This window comes from Sorex fumeus, unplaced genomic scaffold, assembly GCF_029834395.1.
Source record: "Sorex fumeus unplaced genomic scaffold, SorFum_2.1 ptg000043l, whole genome shotgun sequence".
Lineage (NCBI taxonomy): Eukaryota > Metazoa > Chordata > Mammalia > Eulipotyphla > Soricidae > Sorex > Sorex fumeus.
This window is the reverse complement of record NW_026606100.1, coordinates 45,960,637-45,977,860: the sequence shown is the minus strand read 5'-3', so window position 1 is coordinate 45,977,860 and position 17,224 is coordinate 45,960,637. Positions and strand designations below refer to the sequence as shown.

The 17,224-nt window shown below is 37.3% G+C and overlaps 1 protein-coding gene across 5 annotated transcripts in view; it reads left to right on the top strand.

The window, feature by feature from the left end:
* The window catches only part of SHTN1 (shootin 1), a 118,049-nt gene that overhangs the window by 32,428 nt on the left and 68,397 nt on the right, over nucleotides 1-17,224 (top strand). For all 5 annotated transcript variants that reach the window (XM_056120682.1, XM_056120683.1, XM_056120684.1 and 2 more), the window contains 3 exons: nucleotides 7,151-7,245; nucleotides 14,366-14,534; nucleotides 15,707-15,804. In XM_056120682.1, coding sequence (XP_055976657.1) covers nucleotides 7,151-7,245; nucleotides 14,366-14,534; nucleotides 15,707-15,804 — 362 coding nt within the window. The remainder of the gene's footprint in view (nucleotides 1-7,150; nucleotides 7,246-14,365; nucleotides 14,535-15,706; nucleotides 15,805-17,224) is intronic.

Here is a 17,224-nt window from a genome sequence, read left to right as displayed (position 1 = left end):
TGCTTGAATTAATTCCTGATAGTCAATTGGCACATTGAGTGCAATGCAGTGTGTGGGAAAAGTTTTGGTTCTTTTGGGTGGATTTATCAGAGGGTTCTGGTGGGTACCAGGGATCTTTTTTTCCTCCTTGCATTATGTGAAAATGGAAGCAAGTTCACTCAAGTCAGCTTAGCTATTAAATTACATATAAACTTTGCCTTTTAGCTCTCATTCTCTTGTTCTTTTCTCTGTCTCTTTCTCTAAATACTTCTGATAATTTTAAAACTTACAATTTTCCTTATGAGTAACTCAAATAAAAAAACTGAAAGAATAAATAAGAAGTTTATTCTCAGAATCTTTATTGTAGTCATTTAATTTTTCAGGTGGCAGAGTGCTAAGTAGCTCTTTATTTTGTTTTGAATTCAAATAGGGGACAAAGGCAATGCTAAATATTTGTTCAAAAACACAGAGCTTGTCTTTAAACAAAAGGTAGAATTTTAAATTTATGAGGGAATGAGACAGTTAATTATCATAAGTATCCTTACCATTCTGTATGAATTTGTGTAACTTGAGTATTTTCTGCACTAATAAAACTGTGATAAATGACTCTTATTGACTGAGGAGTAAACGAGCAAATGAATATAAAAATTAATCAGCACATTATAGTAAGTACTCAAAACTTGTTTACTTGCTGCTACTACCATTTCCTGATGATACCCTCAGCATTTGACTACCCTTTAGATCATTTACCTTCAGTGAATTTCTTTCTGGGCACCAGTCTCCATATTTGGACCAAGCAGGGGAAAAGTTTCCGTTGATGCACAGTCAAAATTTTTGTCCATCAGAACATCTGTAATAAAGGGGGTTAAGTGAGGTTTAGGAAACGCTGTGTAAAACTGCAGGAAGGACTCCTCTCTCCTTAGCTCTGTGTGCTCCTTCTAGCTGGTCTTAGCTTCCACGACATTGTTGGCCTCTGACAGCTCTCCCTGAGCCTCTCTCCTACTTTTTCTGCACAAAGAACATCCCTACATTCCTTAGAACAGAACAGCCACATTCCCTAGAAAGACAGATTTTAGTGCAAGTAAAAGTAATACAGTTTTCATGTCTTTCCACCTGCCAGCTGTCATGGTGGGTTGGGTTTGGTTTTAACCACTCAAAAACCTTTCGAGGTAATCTGATGTTGAGAGTAACTTAAGATATGTTCACCATGTATACACTTATCTTATATCTGAATACTATTGAGAGTTGGCTAGATGAGAGGAGTTTTGCTCAGACAGCAACTCATTGATGGTGTTACCTAATTTGGCCAGTGCAGAGGGTTGAATCATACCTAGTAGTATTCAGGGGCTGTTTCTGTCTCTGTGCTTAGGAATGAGCCCTGGAAATGCTCAGGGGATTATATGCAGCATTAGGGATCCAACTCAGGTTGGCTACATGCAAGATAAGCGCCTTACTCTCTGTACTATCTCCTTGCCCCCACCCCCACCCCCTTCGAGGGTTGTTTTACTTATTTGGCCACGTCTGGTGGTACCCAGGAGTAAGAACCTGGCCGGCTCTGTGCTCAAGAATCACTCCTGGTGGTGCTTGGGGGATGTATGTAGTTATGAGAATTGAGCCAGAGTCAACCACGTGCGTGGCAAGAACCTTAACCCCTGTACCTCAGGTTCCAGTGGTGTCAGCTTTGAATGTGGTAAGTTAAAAAAGGAACATAGAAATTGGAGTAAAGTATATTTGCCTAGGGGTTAGCAGTTAGAAACCTATAATTTGGGATACTGTTACATCTCTGGGCCTTAGTATTCTCAATTATGAAATTGTTATGGTAATGCCTTCCTCATAAAATTGTGAGGATTTGTGAGGACACCTGAAAAGGGTTTACTGCAAGGTTAGACACATAATAGGTTCAATAAATGGTGTGTGGTGGTTTCTAAGGTAGTTTTATACTATAGGGAACTTTCTTGTAAACAAGCACAGATAGAATTGGGCCTTATATATATTTCCAGTGATCCCAGTGAACTCAAGGACTGACTTTGCACATAGCAGTGCTAGGTGCAAGAAGACAAAATTTCTGCCCTAAATTTCTAGTTTAAATGTCCTAGTAAATTTCTAGGAAAATTTATGCTTCATATTTCTAGTTGAAGATAGATGACAAACAAAGTAAGTTTAAATGCCAATTCTTGGGGATGGGGGAGGGGAGGATACTGGGGACATTGGTGGTGGAAAATGTGTACTGGTGGAGGGATGGGTGTTCGATCATTGTATGACTGAAACTCACACATGAAAGCTTTGTAACTGTATCTCATGGTGATTCAATAAAGAAAGTTAAAAAATAAAAAATGCCTAATTCTTCTACAATGTAATGCATGATGGCAAGTATTTAAGAGTACTTGAGGTCATAAAAGAGGAGAGACAAATATTGCTGCTCAACTACAATGAAAGAAGCAATATTTGATGTACTTCAGCTTGTATTTATGAGTTATCAGTTACAAAAAAAACTCATTATGGCAAATTTCAAGCTATACAAAAGTGAAAAAGAGAAAAATGAACTCCCATATACCATTACCTCAACTGTTATCAACTCATGCGTCGTTTCTACGTTGTCTGTATCTCCATACACTCACTAATCTCAGATTATTTTGAACAAATTCCAATCATCATGTGATTTATCTGTAAATATTTCAGCATATATTTCTAAGATATTAGGATTCATTTTTTAAAAAAAACTGCAGTAATAGGGGCTCTTTATTTGAAGCTCATTCCCCCCCTACCCCGCTCCCAACCTTCATGTTACCGTAGGAATAGTGTGTTTGTAGGTAGGCTGTGGTCATGCGTTGTGGATAATATGTATGAGATAAGCTCAAATTCAGCACAGTAGGCAAATAACCAAAAAAAGTCTTTAAAAAATATTTATCCTTTCTTAAACCAAGTTGTAGAAAGCAAATCATTTTACAACGCTGTTTCAGCATATCTGATTGTGGGGGGTGGGTCGTAAGCTCTAAACAATAATTGTGCATCTTCTATCGAAACAATCTATCTAGTCAAAGTAGATAGAGTATTAACTAGAACTCATCTGCCTCACAAGAATTGGGAGGGGTGGGGGGAGGTGGGGGTCTATTGGGGTTCGGGGTTAAAAATAAGTATTGGTAAAGGGAAATGTGTTTGATATTTACATGACTGAGACCTAAACCCGAAAGCTCTGTAACTTTTCCCACAGTGATTCAATAAATAAATAAAAAAAAATATTTATCCTTTTAAAGATGCAAGATATTAATTTTTCTCTTTTATGTTATTTGCCCCAACTTTGGTTTTGTAAGTGGAATAAAGCTTTATATATATATATATATATATATATATAAATCTTTTGAAATTTGTAAATATTTTAAAATATTATTCTTGGTCCTAGAAAGTCATTAGGTTTCTATGCTACTAATTTTATTATTGAGAGACTTTTTAAAGTAAAAATTGAAGTACAATTTTCCATTTCTACTGTTCACTCTTAGAGGAAGAAATAAAAATCTTCCATGATGAAATATACCCTGTCAGAATTGAAGAAAATGTGGACCCAGGCTACCTGGCTAAGTTTATCAAGTTAAATTACAGAGCAGCCTTTTTCATGATGCTTAGAAAAATAAGTGTTTTTTCTCTGTAATTCTTTTTGCTGAGGCCTAAATATTACAACTGGAATGATTTTTCTTACGCTTCTACGTGCAAGAAATGTTACTGAATAAAAAGTCAAATTCCAAATGAAAAATGCATAGTGTTTATGTTTTTGTTATGATGGTGGAAATGCCAGATTGTGGCAGAAGATGTCAAGTAGTTAAGGCTAAAAATTCAAAGTAATATTTGATGTTGTAAAAATTGTATAGGTTTCTTTTCTCTTTCCTTCACATTTTTGAAGAACCTACCTTGTAAACATAGTGATAAAATGCCAGGAATATTAGGATTTTAAGGAAATAATAGAGCCTATTATTTAAACTACAATATAAAAGGCAATTATATTGATGAAGAGCTACATGGGCTTTGTGTATGTGAATAAACTTGGCCTGTGTTCAGCTTCTATTTGTTCTTCTGGCATAAACACATATTGTGTGTGATTCCAGTTTAATGGGGACCCGTTTGTATGCCAAGCAGCTGCATTTTAGGACCTATTGCGTGATTTCATAGCTCTCTGAAAATTGGTTCTATTCAGAACAAGAGATAGAAGAGGAGAAGGGGGGTGGTGTGGAGGGGTAGGGGGGGGGAGCTTCAACACACAATCATTTCTTTTCAATTGGAGCCAGAAAGGTTGATGACAACATGACCATTGTGTTATAATGATAAGACCACTAAGGCATCTGTACCTCTCATCAAGGCTTTCACACAACAGCAGATACAATTTAATTCACTGCTCTGTCAGCAGTGCTGATACCATTATGCCGTCTGTCTCCACAGTTATAATCACTGTCCTCTGAGAAATGCAGTTGAAATGATCTTGAGCAGTCAAAGAAACTCTCAATTAAGGCTGCCACTTCCAATGTGTCAGATTGTGTCTTATGCACTTGGTACAATTTTCACTTCCAATCCTGTTTATTTACAATGTCTACCAGTAATTACGCTTAACGTGTCATTTAGTGAGGGGGGCCCCTGCCAAGCCGATTGTTGGGTGCTGCTGTACCATTGAGTGGGAGTTTCTCGAAGTCAATGCCATCAGCAGCTTTTAGGCCCTGATGGGATGCAGTAGTAATGTTGATAATGCAAGTATCGTGCTCATCAAGTCATAATTAGATGCCACTCAAATGTGCCACTTGTAATAACAGTGTTGATTCATGTTTTTCTCGGTGACTGCAACTACTAATTAGTTAAGTGGTTTTTGGTTGGCCTGCATTTGCTGCAGATTATTATTACCCCTGAAAAAATGTCAAGGTTAGAGATGTTTCTGGCCATTTAGTGCTGCTTTATGAATTTGAATATTAACATAATAAGAACTTTGGACAAACTTAGGAAGTAATACATATTTTTTTGTATTTAATTTGGAGAGAAATTTTTCCCCTGAGCTTAATCATAATTGCAGGTTAATTAAGTTTAAATGAAGCAAAAGTAATCTCTCTTTGTGTTATGTGAGCCCAGTGCTTTTTTGCTTAACTTTGTTAGATTTGGGTGTCCTTTAATTTTCTTTATTTTTTTTAACATAAAAAAGTCGGTAATTTTTCTTGTCTACCGTTAAGTTGTTTTCCCCCCAGATTTTTGTTTTTTGTTTTTTGGGTTTTGTTTTTTGGGCCATACCTGGGGGTTCTTAGGGCTTTCTCCTGGCTCTGTGGTCAGGAATCACTCCTGATATGGCTTAGGGATGCCAGGGATCAAACCCGGGTTGGCTGCATGCAAGGTAAATGCTCTGTCTGCTGTACCATCACTCCAGTCCCTGAACATTTTTTTTTTCTTCTTTAAACAGTATATATTTTTTTATTAGTTTATAGGGCTGGAGCGATAGCACAGCGGGTAGGGCGTCTGCCTTGCACACAGCCAACATGGCCGACCCGAGTTCGATTCCTCCGCCCCTCTCGGAGAGCCCGGCAAGCTACCGAGAGTATTCGATATGCCAGACACAGTAACAACAAAGTCTCCAATGGAGACGTTACTGGGCCTGCTCGAGCAAATCGACGATCAATGGGAGGACCTTTATATTATAGGAATACGTTTTTCTTTTTTCTTTTTTCCTTTTTGTTTTTTGGGTCACACCCAGCGATGCTTAGGGATTACTCCTGGCAGTGCTTGGGGGACCATATGGGATGTCGGGGATTGAATCTAGGTTGGCCTCATGCAAGGCAAATGCCCTTCCCACTGTACTATTGTTCCAGCCCCTATTATATTTCATATTACAAAAGCAATGCAGTAGAAGGATCTTCTGATATCTTAATATCAGAAATAACACAAACAGAACTATATATAAATAAAACATTTTCTTTTAACTAAAAATGTGGGTAAAATAAATTGCAGTTTTCCTTTTTACCCCATCTTTTAGTGGTCCTGGGCATCAAACTCAGGGCCTCACATATTCAAGCAGTAGTCTCCTACTGAGCAACATTGCTGATCCCAGAATTGACATTTTTCTTACTTGATCTTCTAAGTATAATTCAAGTTTTATATTACCTCCTCTAAATCTCCATTTATATAAAGCAGTTGTCAAAAAAAACCTCCAAAATTAACATTTTCAAGCATTGCTAAAACATTAAGAAAAAATTTATTTTTCTTTTAGTCTCCTGATAGTTTGTGACGCCAGAAGAAATTTACTAGCATCTGCTTTTTTGTTTGGGGGTCACACCTGGCTATATTCAGGACTTATTCCTGGCTCTGTGTTCAGGGATCACTCCTGGTGGTCTTGGGGGATCATATGTGGTGCTGGGGTCTTCTGCATTCAAGGCAAACACCCTACTTGCTGTGCTATCTCTCCAGCATCTACTTTCATCATCGTGTAGTCCATAAGTCTATTGCTATACTCTTCTGTCCTGGAGTTTATTACAACAAAGTGTCATAATTTAATGGCACTATTGAAATATTTAATTTATTATTTATTTTCTTTTTGGGTCACACCCGGTGATGAACAGGGGTTACTCCCAGCTCTGCACTCAGGAATTACTTCTGGTGGTGCTTGGAGGACCATATGGGATGCTGGGAATCAAACCCAGGTCTGCCGCATGCAAGGCAAACGCCCTACCCGCTGTGCTATCACAGCCCCACAATATTTACTTTAATTAAGCTATTTCATTGTACGCCAGTTGTGAAATGAAGAGATTTTTTAAAAAAATTTCTCACTAGCTAATTTTTCCTGTTAGATTCGTGTGTTATGTACTATGAAAAGGAAGCCTATTTGCTACTTTTTATTTGTGAGAGTTTCTTCCATTTAGATGACCAGTCTGTGGTTATGTATATAGCTACACAGAAAATAGAAACTTAAACCTCCAAACTCTTTTAAAATGTACATAATAACCATAAAAATTCTCCGTTGTGTTCATTTTCTTTTGTACATTCAAATCTTAACTAGGATTTTATTCGGGCAGCAACTTTCCATGATGGCTAAAGTGGCTAGCTAAAGAATAGAAGTATTCTTAGTCATGGGACAGGCAAGATGTGTGGGCTTCTGGAATAGCTGAGTAATCTTTGAATGCTTATACTTTCCCTCCCTCCCCTTCATTCCTAGTTTCTCACATGGTCATAGAGGAAGTCAATTTTATGCAGAACCATCTTGAAATAGAGAAGACGTGTCGAGAAAGTGCTGAAGCTCTGGCAACAAAGGTGAGAATATTCCAATCAAAAAATTCTACCTGAGCTTTTTAATTGCAAACTTGCTTTCCTAAACCATGGCTTTTCTCCTTTTTTTCACTTTTCTTGTTCTCGAATAATCTGTTCTACTCCTGTGAGGACAGTCTTATAAGTCCTCAGAATCCTGAAATGTGATTTTGGAAATGTCCATCTGAATGCGTAGGTGATTTTGATTGTAAAAGAAGTTTTTGTGTGTGTAGCTTTTTGCATTTTGAGCTTCTTTGCCGATGAACAAAAAATGGTCGCAAAGTACTTTGTTGAACTGAGCATTCCATATGCCTGTGTATTTGGTTAAAATGGTAACCAAATTTAAAACTAACTTGGCATAACATAAAAAGAGCAATGAATGTTTCATGTTCGAATCAGATGAAAAAGTTATCATGGAGCCTTACATTTCAGGTGATTATTTGTGAAAGCAAAGTGAGGGCATGTTAAGGTGACCTCCAGTGCTTCGCTGATTGCTTCTGGCTGATGAATTTACCAAGTGTGTAATTTTCTATATTCTATCTCATCAGAAATACATTATTATTAAAGAATTTTTTTTATCTCTGTCTTAGTATTTTGGGTTGGGTAAAATGCATCTGAACCACTTCATCAGAAAATGGATTACAGCAATTTTCAACCAAATTTCATTAGTAGTGCTGGGTGTGTTTCCTTCCCCTCTCCTCCATCACCTGCCTGCAAAGTGTTTCTTTGATTCGGACTGAAATTCTACAGATATCTCTCGCATCTTCATCTCTGTCTCTCTCATTTGTATGCATTAGCAGCGTGCTTTCGAGGGACCTTTGCTTAATTGTCTTCATAATGAAACTCCATTGGAGTTCATAAGATAGTTCTAAAGCTATAAATATTTGTGTGTTACTTCTTTTCTATTATTTGTCTGAGGAAAACATAGCCTCCATCCTTTCTGTGGCCCCCTCACTCGAGTTTACTGCTCCACATTATTGTCTTTTTTCTTATTTGAGGACAAGAATAAACATATATGTGGAGCATATTAGCTGCTTTGAGTCTCGTAACAGCTAAAGATAGTGTCTATGTGTTCTCTTATTATTAACAAGTCTCTCTCTCCCTTTTTCTCCTTCCTTTCTTTCTTTCTTTCTTTCTTTCTTTCTTTCTTTCTTTCTTTCTTTCTTTCTTTCCTTCCTTCCTTCCTTCCTTCTTTCTTTCTCTCTCTCTCTTTTTTTTGCTTTTTGGGTCACACCTGGCAATGCTCAGGGGTTACCCCAGGCTCTGCATTCAGGAATTATCCTGGTAGTGCTTGGGGACCATATGAGATGCCAGGGATTGAGCCCAGGTCAGCTACATGTAAGGCAAACGCCCTCCCTACTGTACTGTCGCTCCAACCCCTCTTTTTATTTGTTTCTTTCCCTCCTTCCCTTCCCTTCCCCTTCCTCTTCCCCTTCCCCTTCCCCTTCCCCTTCTCCCTCCCTCCCTCCCTCCCTCCCTCCCTCCCTCCCTCCCTCCCTTCCTTCCTTCCATCCTTCCTTCCTTCCTTGTTTTTGGGCCATGCCCAGAAGTGCCCTGGTTCTCTGCTCAAGGATCAATAGCTCCTGCTAGGCTTGGGGAACCATATGTGATGCTGGAGATCAAACCTGGGTTAGCTGCATGCAAGGCAAATGCAACCAATTATACTATTGCTCCGGCAATACTAGCAAGTATTTCTGTTGCCATAATACAATTATAAGCTTTTGCTAATCCTGAAGTGTAATAGTTTGGGAGTCAGTCTATAAAGGAATTATTCCTATCTTTTTTTGGGCATGTATGACTCTGGACACATTCATTTTATTCTTTGGACTGCCTTTTTTTATTGCCTTATCTTAAATCCCTGGGTGGGCTTAAGTTAGAAATGAGGTAAGAATAGGGTGAATCTTTCTTTGACTGTGATTCACTTTAATCATTGGCACATGTCTGGCCCTTCATACAACAGGTAGGTCATGCACAAGCAAGGCAACCTAGTCCCTGATACCCCAGCCCTTCCAGGAGTGATCCCTGAGCAAAGAGCCAAGAGCAAACCCTAAGCACTGTCAGGTGTGGCCCAAAATACAAATATATATATATATATACATATATATATTTGATATTTCCTTTTTCTGTTGAGGTGACTTTGAGCAAGAGATATCATCTCTGTGAGTCACAGTATTAGTGGACCAGGGTTGATTTTTTAAATTTTTTTATTTTCAGGGTTGATTTTTAAATTTTATTTAATTCTTTAATGGAATCACCATGATATACACAGTTACAAAGTTGTTCATAATTAAGTTTCTGTCATACAATGTTCAAACACCCATCTCTTCACTAATGTACATTGCCTGACACCAGTGCCCCCAGTTTCCCTCCCTCCAACTCCTCCCCTCCCCTGCCCAACTCTATAGCCTACCTGTATTGGAGACATTTTTCTTCTCTCTCTCTCTCTCTCTCTCTCTCTCTCTCTCTCTTTCTCTTTCATTTGCAGTATTGTTACTGAAAGGTTATCATGAATATCACTTTACCTCCTTTCAGCACTCAATTCTTATCCAGAGTGATCATGTCCAACTACCATTGTCATAGTGGCCCCTTCTCTGTCCTAACTGTGGCAAGCTTCCAACTGTGGGCCAATCTTCCTAGCCCTTGTTTCTACTGTCTTTGGGTATTCTGTCACTGTCTCACTGTCACTGTCCTCCCGTTGTTCATCGATTTGCTGGAGCGGGACCAGTTACTTCTCCATTGGAGACTTTGTTGTTACTGTGTTTGGCATATCGAATATATCACTCACATATTATGTGTTTCTTTTTTTAATATCTTGCAACTGAATGCTATCATTCTATATTTGTCCTGTCCCTCTGATTTCACTCAGCATGGTACTCCCCATTTCTATTTGTGTAGAAGCAAATTTCATGACTTCATTTTTCCTAACAGCGGCACCGTGTTCCATTATGTAGATGTACCATTGTTTCTTTATTTCTTAAGAATATTCAGGCCCCCACAGAGTGTGACCTAGGCACGTGCATGTTGAGAAAGCCGCCAGATGACTCTTACACTCATCCCTGGTTACGAACTGCTCAGTTGCCTGATCCTTAAGATCACATTTCCAAGTTGGTCTTTCAGTTGGATTCTTAACTTAGAGTTTGTCACTTATAAGATGCCTTTTCCCATTTAGAAAATGGGAATATGATTGTTTGCCACCGTCCTGTGGTCACAGTTACCTGGGAGCAATGGTCCATTTGAACCCCGTCTAAGATTGATATTCATAGACATAAACACAAGCTCTTGATGAAACCAAGATGTGGGCCATTGACTTGTGGTCAATGGACAAATTTATTAAGGAAAACAGTGATTATATAGAGGTAAAAGCGGCCATGTGGTAAGGGGTCAAAGGGAAGATGGAAGGAAGCATGACAACATACTCTTTCAAAGGGACACAGACTCAGTCTCCGAGCTATCCACACAGACAATGCTTATTCTCCTCAAAGGTTTCCAAAGACAATCAGGAAGGTTTCAAAGGCAGCCGTGTCCACACCTTTCAGCCAAAGGTGAATTATTAATCTGCACTATTCTCTGGGGAGCGTTAGGTTCCCTGGTATCAGTCCTTTGCCATTGTCTGGACTTAGTATCTGATCCCTGGAGTGATCTCACAGGTTACTCAGCCCAGGTAGCTCTGGAGCTGTGCCAGCAAGAACTCCAGCAATTGGTTTTCAAGGCTTTCTTACAACTCAGGGGGCTTGGATTAAAACACCAAAAAGCCTTCTTTTACTTTATAGATGAGTTTATTGAATATGGATTAGGTTACAGCTTTGGATGCAAAGTCTGGAAGCTTCAGTATTTGTATGAACAATAAGTTATAATGGCACACCCCAGCTTGGATCTCAGTTGTCATGTTGACAGTAGGCTCTTACTTTCTAAGCTGTTTTATGTAAATAATTTTTCCAAATCTGTATTCCCAAATTCATGATAAATGAACTATTTGATTCTTTTGAGGGGAGGGCCTCCCCACCAGTACTCTGGGGCTACTCCAACTGATAGTCTGCTCAAAAATAGGGGTGCTGCTAAGATCTGGTGGGGCTGGGGGTCATTAGGATCACTTTGGAGGGTGGGCATGGCCTGCTTTCTGCCTCTTTAGGTCACACCCAGTCTCAAGTGCTTAATTCTCATGATGTTGTTTAACTGCTAGTCTAGACTTCAAGGCTGGAAATTTTGCTAAAATGTGTAAATTACACAGAAAACATACAGACCTGTTACTTAAATCATATTATACATACACACTCACATATATGTGAGTGTGTGTGTATAACTTATTTATTTTGAACTTATAAATATTTATTAAGCTGTTCCCAGTATAAAAACTATTTACATTTAATATAATAGAATACTATGTTATTAAAAGATTATAAAAGATTTTTGTGCAGTGATTTAGAAGGGTTCTAAGAAACAAGTAACACACCATTAACCCATGACTTGATAAGTGATTACTGCACTGAGATTGCTTTAACTATGTTTTGTGAACTCAGTGTTCCAAAAATATATTGATATGGTCCTAAGATATCATGCGTGTAAATTTTTTTATATGAAAATGAGGTTCAGAGAGGACTTGAAAATTTTTTCCTGGCTTTTCTTTTAAGATAGTATAATTTTGTTAAACAAGGTAGTTTAGTTACAGTCAGATAATACCTAGAAGATTTTGGTGCTTGTTTTGATAAAGGTATTAAATTAAAACTGTCACTTATCAGGTTATTTAGTAGTATGGTGATGGTGATCTGGTAAGTAGTGTATTATGCACTACATGGAAAAAATTAACATCTTGGGTTTTTATAAATGTCCTGGAGGAAGAAAACAATGTATGCATAGTTTAACCCAGTTTAAGAAAACTCACTGATAAATGATTTCCAAAGGAAAAGTAAACATATAAACTAAACCTCTTTGGTTATTATTTGTCAACATTTACTGAATTTTTTAACTTACCAACATTACATTACTCACTATATCAAGATTTTATGTATAAGATCTCACTTTATCTTCACATTATCAGATAATGACTATTAGCTGGTAAGAAAGCTGCAACATTTAAATATTAGATTAGTCCTAGAGGCAGAGACTGAATTGGATTGCAGGACTAGCTTCTTAGCTTTGCTATCCTGATGTTATGTAAATGTACCATAAAGCCCTGCATTGCTCGCTATCAGTGATTCTTAATATTGATGTCCATTAGAATTCTGGGAAAATAAACCAACCCAAACTGCACCCCACTGCCTGGTTTTGGACTCACAGTCAAGAATTTTATTCTAGTGTAGGCCTGGTGATTGGGATTCTCTAGGTCCCTAGAGATTCTGAGATGAAGACTTATGAACCATTTGTTAAATATCAGGAAGGGGAATGACAAATTAAGTTGGGCATTTTCACTTTTTTTCTTCAAATATTTTCTCCTGCCCATGAGGAAAGATGGTAGTATTTGAGAACCCCGGTCTTCTAGCACTACTCTTAGGATTCATGGCTCAGAGACTTAGTTAAGGCTTGTTACTTGGGCTTTCTATCTTGAGGGGCTGGAACATCTTGTGTCTTATCCCTGATCTCCTGAAGTCCTAGAGGGAGCCCAAGCTAAAGATATCTGATTCCCTGAATGCATGTTTCCAGGTTTGCCAGGGGAAATCCATGGACTTATGGCAATTTCTAAGAGTTTGTGCATGAATTCCCAGAGAGATCAAAGTGTTTGGAATATATTTGCGTTTTATACTGTTGAATTAAAAATCAGATCTCCTAGATTAAATGAACTGGGGCTCTCCCTTAGAGAACCCTGAGGTGAAAGTCAGATAAGTTCCATTAAATGCCTTACTCCTGGTATAAGATTTACGCCTGGGAAGGGCAGTTGGCATGCCACTGAATCCTCTCTCTGCCTTATTTGCTTTTCAATGTCAGAACTTCATTCGAAACTTTTTATGATAACCAGTGGCTCATAGTAAGGAAATGTGTGTGTACTTTTGTATCTTTTGGTTTGTATTAGAGAAATGAACCTATTAAATATGTCCATGTACTTAACAGAGGGAAGACCTTTTGTTTTATTAATGTTGAGAAAACATAAGAAAAGCATATTTTTCCTCTGTGGTCTTTGGACCTGATTAATCTTTGCGTGTGCTTTGTTACTAACATTTATAGATGCATAAACTCCCAAATAAATAATATATTAGTGCATGAGGGTTCCTTTGCTCTGAATTAGAACTTGTTTTATAAAGGCAATATAAATATATCTTAAAAATATCTCTGATTAGGTATTATTAGAACCTGATGTCCAGTTATTAGAAATACATGCTAAACTATGTCAGGCAGGAAAAGAAAATATTGAAGTTTGTTGAGAGAGGGCTATTCAACCCAAGAACTGGGAGCTACTCCATGATGGACTAGCATCCTTTGGGAACGCCTATATGTGCTGTTCTTTTCTGCCTCTCTACATATCTCCTTTATTTTGACTTTGCCACAGACTGTCTTTCTCTATTCCTCCATTCAGTATTAAAGTGTGGTTGCCAGCAACTTTTCTACATACAGAAACAGGGACAGAAACTCAGCTCTGTTCCCACTACCAAATTTCCAGAACCTGGACCCACTTCGCCCAAATTGGGTCACGTGCCTGGTCCCTGGGCATTATAATAACTATGGCCTAAGTAATGGGATATACTTCAGAGAAATGTTGATTTTCTCATGGGGATCGTGTAAGGAATGAAGAGAAGTAAGTGTCCCAAAAAGAGAGACTCTGAACAAATAAATATTTTAAAGGTATTCACAGCATATCAGCAAACAAAATACTTGCTTGATATATACTTGCTTTATTAATGACTAAATAAATGGAAATGAGATTTAATCTATGTTGGTGTTTTATCTTAATTTGTGTATTTCTTATCAGCTCTAACTAGCATTTTCGTGTGTTCTTGGCTGTAATTGAGGCATAAGGTCCTACTTAAAGTAGTAAGCTTAATATTAAAAGTGTAAATAAAACCTTATGATTATTACTTCATGCTGTGAATGTGGATGATTATGTCAGACAAAAATATCCTTAATTTTTCTATTGTTTAAAAATTTAAGATGCTCATTTTACTGCTGTTAAAATAACGGCTTTTATATTTTGCCTTAGCTAAATAAAGAAAATAAAGCCTTGAAAAGAATCAGCATGTTGTATATGGCCAAGCTGGGACCAGATGTAATAACTGAAGAGATCAACATTGATGATGAAGATTCAACCACAGACTCAGAAGGTGCTGCAGAGACTTGCGTCTCAGTCCAGTGTCAGAAGCAAATCAAAGGTAGGACTCCGGGCTTAGTTGTTGGAGTTTGATCCTAGCAGGAATGTTTCTTTGTTTATTAATCTTCCTTTCCCTTAGGTCTTAGGTTGTGTGATCTCTTATTCTTCATTCAGGCTTAGTCAACCAGTGGGGAAAGTGATTTTAAAATGACTTCCTTCAAGCTGGGTTCATGCAAAAAGTTTTATTTCCTTTATAAATAACTATCTAGCACATTTCTTATTGTCCTTGAAAAGGGTAAAAAATTAAAAGGAGTTAATTGGCAAAACTGTAGGTGAGGGTATAAGTTTAAGTATTCTGAGCTAACACACACACACACACATTAACATTTGAGTTGTAGAAGTCTTTTTAATATAATACCAGAAGCTTTTTCACTTACAGTTGATAATATTTTCTTTCTAGTAACACAGTTTTCATTAAATCCAATAATAAGAAATATGAAATAAATTAAGAAACAAAACACCTGCAACTCTGGAGGGAAAATTACTAGAATTAACCCTTTTTCAAATAGGTTTATTTATTTTGAATTAATTCAAATCATTTTAAGGGCTATAAATTGGCAGCAAGTCAGAATTTTTCTCTTTAAATAAAAACCTCCAAATTATTAACTGCCCATTTGTTAGTTTACATTGCATTGTGACAAGAACCCATGACCATTATAAGATAAAAAAGAAATTAGTACACTGCCTGCATTTCTTTTGTTGAAGCTTAACATTTTTCTTTATAAAATGCCAGATAGTTTTCTAGAATATGGGTTTGATAGAATGCAAAAAAAAAAAAAGCAACAACCCATGATCTGGTACACTTAACATAGTGAGATTATCTGACATGAAATTATCAATAACCATGCTTATATGAGGGGCATTGAACTGAGATTTTCTTTGCCATTTGCATCTTAGTTTTCTTTTTAATTATTTTTTTTTTTGTAGGAGTACTGCTAGTTATTCAGCCACTGATTAGCTGATTGAATTGTGCATGAACTCCACCTTACTTTTTTTTTTCTTTTTCCATTTTTTTTATAATTTTATTTATTGAATCACCGTGAGAGCAGTTACAAAGCTTTTGGGTCTTAATTATTAAATAATGTATATGGATTGGCATTTTAAATTATTTTGTTAAGTTAGAGATTTTTTTAAAAATAAGCTTTTTTTTTCTCTTTTTCTTTAAAATTGCAGAACTTCGAGATCAAATTGTATCTGTTCAAGAGGAAAAGAAGATGTTAGCCATTGAACTGGAAAATCTCAAGAGCAAACTTGTAGAAGTAGTTGAAGAAGTATGTATCTCAGGCCTGAAAGGCAAGACCTTATGTATTTTCAAGGTGTTTGTAGAGTGACCAAATTTAGAACTTGCTGTTAGAAAATCTCCAGCATGACAGTCTTGTTCCAATTTTAATCTCTTCTCACTATTTCAAACATTTGAAAGGTTTGGAAAATATCCTGACCATGCATATATCCGCTACCCAGCTCATGAAATAAAACACTAAAATAGCTTTGTATCTTTCCCTGCAGTCTTAGAAAATATTCATTTTCTAAGAAAAATTTGTCAGAATAATATATGTAACCTAAGTTCTACACTTCGATGCTCTTGTGTAGAACTGTTTTTGCTGGGCTGGGCTGGGCTGTTTAGTGGTGGGTTGGCTCAGTGGAAAGGACTCTCCCCAACACCAGTGTATGCAATAGATGGTAGATGGGGTTCAAGTAGGTATTTGGAGATTTTTTTTTTCCTTTTGAGTTATTCTTAATTGGGAGGAGAGGAGGAGCATATAATGGCTTTCCCCCACCTCAGAACTTTTCGAGGATCTGTCTTTGCAGTCTCCATTGAACTTGTGTCAGTAGTTCTCAGGTTCTGTAGCTCAGAGCCCCACAGCTGAGGTGATATGGCATCTTGTTTTCTAGCAAATGGCTTAAAAGTTGGTCACAGAATTGAGCTCTTCAGTGAGTAATCTTATCCAAGTACTCCACTTCCTATACATAGATCATCTTCTGCGGGAGGGTTAGAATGTACATAAGGCAAGCAGACAGTGCCCGCCAATCTCCCCATTCCTGGTTGCTTTCAGTTCTTATAGTAAAGCATCGTAACGGATGGGAAAAGGGTGAAATTTTGGAAGCAACTTTTCTATTTGAACAGTGTATATTAGGGCTTAATGAAAACCCAGTAAGACAAAAATACAGTGGCTACTAAAAGAAACCAGTTTCTATATCATCCGGAAGTGCTGCTGGATCAGAATCCCATCAGGACCATCATCTTAGTTTGTTTCTTGAATGTTAATTAACCTTAAGAGTGATGAGAAGTACACTGGGATGCATAATATTCCTCAATTAATATTGTTGATGGTTTTCACCCTTTCCAGTTAGGGATGTTATTGGAAGCCATGCTAGCGGCTATTCTAACTATGATTATTTTCATCATTTGAAATGCATAGAAATGAACATAACTGTATAATGAACAACTTTGTAAACTACAGTGTTTAAATAGTTAATGAATTTTTTAAAAACGTTTACATAGTAAAATATATGCAAACAAACAAAGGCTGGAACAATAGCACAGTGGTAGGGCGTTCAATACAATGAACATTCACATACCCACTACCACTCTTACTATGTAAAGCTTCAACATAATGATGAAATCCTTGGTGCATTTCTTCCCCAACAATATGCTTCTCACTTCCTGCCCTATTTCCCTAAATTCCCATC